Source organism: Augochlora pura, chromosome 9, assembly GCF_028453695.1.
Source record: "Augochlora pura isolate Apur16 chromosome 9, APUR_v2.2.1, whole genome shotgun sequence".
NCBI lineage: Eukaryota > Metazoa > Arthropoda > Insecta > Hymenoptera > Halictidae > Augochlora > Augochlora pura.
In genome coordinates, this window is record NC_135780.1 from 2,270,516 (window position 1) to 2,277,074 (window position 6,559).

The 6,559-nt window shown below is 48.6% G+C and overlaps 1 protein-coding gene across 4 annotated transcripts in view; it reads left to right on the forward strand.

The window, feature by feature from the left end:
* Positions 1 to 6,481, forward strand: part of LOC144474662 (uncharacterized) — a 106,388-nt gene extending 99,907 nt beyond the window's left edge. For all 4 annotated transcript variants that reach the window (XM_078189759.1, XM_078189758.1, XM_078189760.1 and 1 more), the window contains 8 exons: positions 955 to 1,174; positions 2,145 to 2,380; positions 2,943 to 3,276; positions 3,348 to 3,562; positions 3,701 to 3,903; positions 3,983 to 4,155; positions 4,242 to 4,406; positions 5,043 to 6,481. In XM_078189759.1, the coding sequence (XP_078045885.1) occupies positions 955 to 1,174; positions 2,145 to 2,380; positions 2,943 to 3,276; positions 3,348 to 3,562; positions 3,701 to 3,903; positions 3,983 to 4,155; positions 4,242 to 4,406; positions 5,043 to 5,533 (2,037 nt within the window). In that variant the 3' untranslated portion in view covers positions 5,534 to 6,481. The remainder of the gene's footprint in view (positions 1 to 954; positions 1,175 to 2,144; positions 2,381 to 2,942; positions 3,277 to 3,347; positions 3,563 to 3,700; positions 3,904 to 3,982; positions 4,156 to 4,241; positions 4,407 to 5,042) is intronic.
* Positions 6,482 to 6,559: the final 78 nt, after the last annotated feature.

The following is a 6,559-nucleotide window of genomic DNA, read 5'->3' on the forward strand; positions in this document are numbered from 1 at the left end:
CGGTTATTCGTACTTCCTTCGCTCCTAGTTTAATATTTTGTAGAACGGGCCTTTTTTTTTAATATTTTAATACGGGCCTTTTGCAAATCTTCTTTCACCCGCTTTTTAACCCTCGTAGTATGGTGGTTGACCATTCACGCAAAATCCCATAATTAGGCTCAAACGGGACCGTGATCTTGTATATAGAAATATTCTGAACGAAAATGTTGCTGTCAGCATCATCATTATTATAATTTTTATTATTATTACCGTTATCTTATCGTACTTTCTTTTTGAATTTCTGAAAGGAGTTATTATTATCATCATTATTATTATTATTATTATTACTATTATCTTATTATTAGTTTTCCTAATTAGTTTACCTACTTTTTTTAGATTCCTAAGGAGAGCTGTACTAATTATTAAAAAATACAGGAGTATAAAAAATTCGCTCTAACAGACGAGGGTTAAAGACGCTCGCGAGAAAATTCTGCGGCTTTGCCAAGGGACGATTCACCCCCCTGATACAGTTGCATAAAAGCGAACTAAAAATAGGATCGTGTTACCAACAATTTATCGGAAAGTTTTCTAATATTCCGGGTTCGCCAACCTGATTCCCGAAATAAACTTGTTCTCAGTTTCCGCGTGAACATGTTCCAATATATCCAATCGATGTTCGTGGCCCGATTATCTCGGCGAAATTACATAAATCGTTTGGCTACGAGGTAAGCTAATTAAATGTTCCCCATCGGTGTCTCTGTCCCCCCTATATTTCTCTATGAATGTCTATCTCTCTCTCTCTCTCACTCTCTATCTCTGTTTCTCCCTTTCTCTTCCTTGAGCACCGATGAGATGTTCCGCATCGCAGCCCGATGGAAGATCAAATTAAGAAGTCCGCAGTCCCAGGAAATTGTCGGATCTGGCCCCCGCCCGCGATGTCGCCAGAAAGACCGTAAATCAATGATCTGATTATAGGAGCAGCTACGGAAACGGAAGGATGAGGAAGAGAGGCAGGAGACCCTCAATCGATCTTTACGAGAATCGACGAAGCTCCAGGCGTTGGAGAGCCACGCGACAAGTCTCGCGGGCCAGGAGAATCCTGCTTACTCGCAGGACGAGGTGACCACCGTCGCCAGACCCAGCCATGTTTTCGCGAAAACGGTGCAGGACGTTGAGGAACCTCCCAGACCCCTCAGTAAGTCCCATCGCTCGCGTCAAATTTATCAAAAGTCTGCCAAAACTCGGCTCCAGCTAACTAGCTGAACAGGTTTAAAAACTTAAAGTCCGACTCTGACGTTGCTTGATTAAATATTACAAACATAATCTATAATAATTTAGTAAAATTCAATTTGAATTTTTTAGTGAAAAATTAATTTAGTTTTTAAGGAAACTCGCGCACAAGGATACTGTCTCGTACAGATTAGGATACATAAAAATCGTGTCCGGCTTTTAGATAATTGTAGGCGCCATCGGATACGCCAGGCGCCAGAGCTCTCAAGATGGCGGCCATCGTTGCAGCCCTCGTAGCTAGAGATCGTTCCTCCGCTCTTCGAAGATAGAGAGTCGGATTCGGTTGGAATATAGACGACGAAATGCATGTTTATCTGGCTGCGGAGCCTAGTCGGGACATTTTTCACCGAATTTTATCTGGCCCGCCTCTTAAGGAGATCATCTTTTCTTGAGACGGTGTATTATACACCGCCCTCGTCGTCGGTGCCTCTTGACTCGATGGCGGGCTAACGACACTCGTTGCCCTATTAGGGCAACTATAAGACCCTTCTTGCATCTACATAACTCGATTGTCGGCCCTTTTTCACGTTTCGCTCTCGAGATTCATGGGATCGTTGCGCTGAGGGTTTCCAAGGGTGCCGCCATCTTGCACTGGAACCGAAATCTTGTCGAATCTCGTAGCTCTTCCGAGTAATTGCTTTCCCAGGCACGATCCACTCGAGCAGAGGATCCAAAATCGTGTCAGCCTAGATCGGTGTTCTAATTATTACAATGACGTCGGCGAAAACACTTCGAAGTGGAGGGTTTCCGGCAGTTGCGAAGCTAATTAATGAAAATTACAAGTAAAATAGAACGTCGCATAGGGACGTTGAATTAAGGGTTCTGGTTAGACTCCTGTTGGGAATGTCCGAATAATTTGTGTGACCACGTTTCAGCGTACGGAGAGGTGGTGGCGACCCTGGAGAGGTTACAGCTCCAGCTGCGCAGCATTTCCGGTGCTCTGGGGATCTCGGGGCCCGGCGTGGAAGCGGAACTCGAAGCTGTCCGAACCCTACTGGTCCAGAACCGATTCGCTTCCGCTCTGGCCACCCATCACGCCTTGAAGAGCAAGCTGCGATCCAACAAAGTTTTGAAGCATCACACGGAGGACGCGTCCACATTAGCCCGGGATGTGCGTAAATTAAATGGTCGAAAAAAAAAGATAAATGGTCGACGGGCTATTTTCCACTGTTCCCATAACACTTTATGAACCTGTAGCGATTGAACGTCGTTATATATGCACTTTTCTATGTTTATTAAATCTAAATTTCATGCGTAATTAAATCTAATAACATTTCGCCATTTTCATAAGATTAGTATTCAACAATATTTGCTTTATCCGTTCTATTTATTTGATTCTTACATTATTTATTTTATTCGTCTCGAGATATATCTAATATTTAAAAAATTGTATAATAATATGGTTGGTAAATGGTTAATTGACTCATGGTAGTTCAGTTTAACGCTTCTACCTCAATAATAGATAACAAATTATTGGTTGCCGCGACAACCTATTTACAGGCTACTATTAACGAGCTACTGGTTGGTAAAGTGCAAGCAGCCACGCACCGATTGTCTCGACGGTTGACGAGGCTGCCGTGTTCCTCGCGTGTCCCTCACGGCCATTTGTCCCTCGTCTAGTCAAACCGCGGCCTCTGAAGTAACGAGCTCGTTACGGCGAATTGTTGTTTTAGTGCGTGGAGATTCTGGAGAAGTGGCAGTCGTCGTCGACAGCAACAGGTGTCGGCGGAGCGGAAACGATAACGGCCGTCGAGGAGCTGAACGGAATCCTGACCAGCTACGACATGGAGGCGCTTCTTCTCGCGCACGACTCGATCGTCTCCTACGTCGACGGCCAGCAGAGGAAGCAGAGCCCGTCGTCCTCGTCGCCCAGCGGACCTCCCAGCCCTACGTCCAGCTGGAGAGGTGGATCCAGGGCGGTGGATAATATTAAAGTCATCCGGATCGAGAAGACGAACGAACCCTTGGGTGCTACCGTTAGAAACGAGGGCGATGCTGTCATTATAGGTAACTTCTGTTAAATTAAAACATTCGACAACTCGAATTGGCAGCGGTTTCTAATCGAACGATGATCGTAGGTCGCGTGGTACGAGGTGGAGCTGCGGACAAGTCCGGTCTTCTTCACGAAGGCGACGAGGTTCTTGAGGTGAACGGCGTCGAGATGCGCGGGAAAAGCGTGAACGAGGTTTGCGATATCCTAGCGGGGATGCAGGGCAGTCTGACTTTCTTAGTGTTGCCAGCACCCTCGAGTCACTGGAACAACCTGTCGAGTCGAAGAGACGACAACAGCCAGGTAGCTAAACGTTCTCTTGCTAGAGAGACGTATTAAATAAATCTTTATTCAGTAATTTAGGAGATATACTACCTTAATCTTAACCCTAATTTAAATATCTAGTCGTCCTTAAGCTAACCAAGGTTGCGTTAATTGCAGGTACAGCACATACGAGCGCACTTCGATTACGATCCCGAAGAGGACCCTTACATACCCTGTCGAGAATTGGGCGTCAGCTTCCAGAAGGGCGACGTGCTGCACGTGATCTCTCAGGAGGATCCAAACTGGTGGCAGGCGTACAGGGAAGGCGAGGAGGATCAAACCCTGGCTGGTCTCATCCCCAGCAAAGCCTTCCAGAACCAGTAAGCCGATCGATCGTACGGCGCCAGCCTGAATTAACTGTCCTTGACATTTTGCTTGACCTTTGCCTGGTTTGCTTAGACGAGAGTCGATGAAGCAGACGATCGCCGGCGACAAGTCGACCGTGCGCAGCTCGAAGAAGTCCAGCACGCTGCTCTGCGCTCGGAAGAACCCGAAGAAGAAGAAGCGAAATAAATTCGGAGCGAATTACAACGACGACGGTTATCCCCATTACGCAACGACTGCCATCGACGGTAGATATCGGGGAGCGATAACGAGCTGGTAACGGTGGCTAATGTCTGCGGTCTACTAATGTCTCTCGTTTACGCGTTCCGTTTAGATTACGACAGCGAGGAGGTGTTAACGTACGAGGAAGTCGCGTTGTACTACCCCAGGGCGAACCACAAGAGACCTATCGTCCTAATCGGGCCACCGAACATTGGCAGACACGAGCTGAGACAGAGACTGATGCAGGACAGTGAGCGTTTTGCAGCGGCAATTCCTCGTAAGCCGTTCAAACCCATACAAATCACCCTAGAGACGCGTTCCTCGAGACTTTGCAAGGGATGCACGCGATTTCGTTGATCGATATTGCTGAACAAGCCGAGACCGTGGTAAACACGCTAACGAGGGATTAGGTTGAGCGTATTTAGGTATTTGTCGCGCTATTTTCTCATGAAGAGTTAAAATTACTACCTCGGGACCGCGTTGTTTATACTGAACCACAATGCCAACGTTCAACCCCTCAGTTTCTGTACGTTACACCCTTTGCGCTACAATCTATTTCACAACTGCGCCGGTCGACACTTTCTCGTCCATCATAATTTCCCTGATAGAATCAGACAACTTTTGTTTCTTGTATGGCTTCATTGATTTTCACCTTCGAGCATTGATAAGAAAAGATTCAAAGTCTGATATGGATTAACAATTATATTCAGCATAAGCATAGGTTAAGTATAACGTTGCAGTGCAAGAGCTTAACACAGCTATCTGCAGGTTCGGTTTACTAAATTTTCGTCCGGAACCTCGGTATTTAATAATGTTCAATATCAGCAAGTACTATGTGCGGTTTTCTTGATAAATAATTTACCAGTTTGCGGTATCCTCGCTACGCCACGTTACCAAGTGTCGTTTATTTCAGACACGAGTCGTCCCCGGAAGGACTCGGAAGTAGACGGACAGGACTACCACTTCATCTCGCGGTCTCAGTTCGAGTCGGACATCCTCGGACGGAAGTTCGTCGAGCACGGTGAATACGAGAAGGCGTACTACGGCACGTCAGTGGAGGCGATACGGACCGTGGTGAACTCTGGGAAAATCTGTGTTCTAAACCTGCACCCGCAGAGCCTGAAGATCCTCCGTAACTCGGATCTGAAGCCCTACGTGGTGTTCGTCGCGCCGCCGAGCCTGGAGAAGCTCCGGCAGAAAAGGATCAAGAATAACGAGAGCTTCAAGGAGGAGGAGCTGAAGGACATCATCGAGAAGGCGCGGGAGATGGAGGACAAGTACGGCCACCTGTTCGACATGATCATCATAAACACCGACACGGATCGAGCGTACAACGATCTGCTGACGGAGATCAACTCCTTGGAGAGGGAGCCGCAATGGGTCCCCGCGTCCTGGATAGATTAACGAGAGAAGCCAGCTTCCGAGCGCGAGCCATCCTTTGAAACCAGGTCCAGCTGCCCCGCGGACCGGGTCTAGCAACCTCGTGGATATTGCCGCGAGGCGTGGAGAGGGCCAGTAGCACAGCGGAAATGAAAGGAGCAAGCTCCAAAGGCTAACCCGAGGCTCCTCAAAGGACTCGTTCTTCTATCTGGTGCCTGTTATACAATATTACGTTTCGTACACGCGCGCGTACCAAAACACTCGTTGCCAGACTATCGTACTCCAAGTACCGCTGGTTTCGGCGTAGTCTTCCGTGTTGCATTCGTCGTTGCCATCAGATGTTCTTCGAGGATCGTCGCCGACGTCTCAGCGTCCACGAGCACCAGCTCCCGTCGCGTCGCGACACTTCGTTCCTCGACCGGGCCTCGGAAAACACGAGCGCCCCACAACCTTGGAGTCGAATCCTGTAGACGGTCACGATCGCGCTCTACACGACCCACAGGATCTCGCTCCGCGAGTCCACCTCGAGCCTCGGCACCTCCGTCGCCGAGTTCTCTGGCTCAAGGCTGGCTCGGGACATTAGTTTTAACTCGCGAACGATATCCGATCCCAAGGGAAAACCGCCGCAGCTCCGCGTAAGATACACAAACGTTTCCCAAAGATGAATCCTGAAAGAGATCGGCCTTCTTTCAGCAACTCACCGACTTCCTGCCGGACAACACGGCCGCGAGCGAATACCGAACCACCCAGCCACCTAGGGCGATCAGGAGCGTTCTCGAATCGTCTAGGAACTTGAGGACCCGGCACGAGCTCCTGTTCGCCGCGTTCCAAACCGGAAAGGAATTCGACGTGACCGCGTTCCTCGTGATCACGGAATTCCCATGAAACCATCCTCTTCATCGTTCGTCGTAGACACCCCCGCTGTCTCTTTCTATCCTTCGTCTCTCCCCACACCCCCCCCCCCCCCCCCCCCCCCCCCCCTCCCTCTGTCTCTCTCTATCTCTTTCTCTATCTCGTGTTTGTTTAGTCAAGTGTGTCGTACACCCTCTA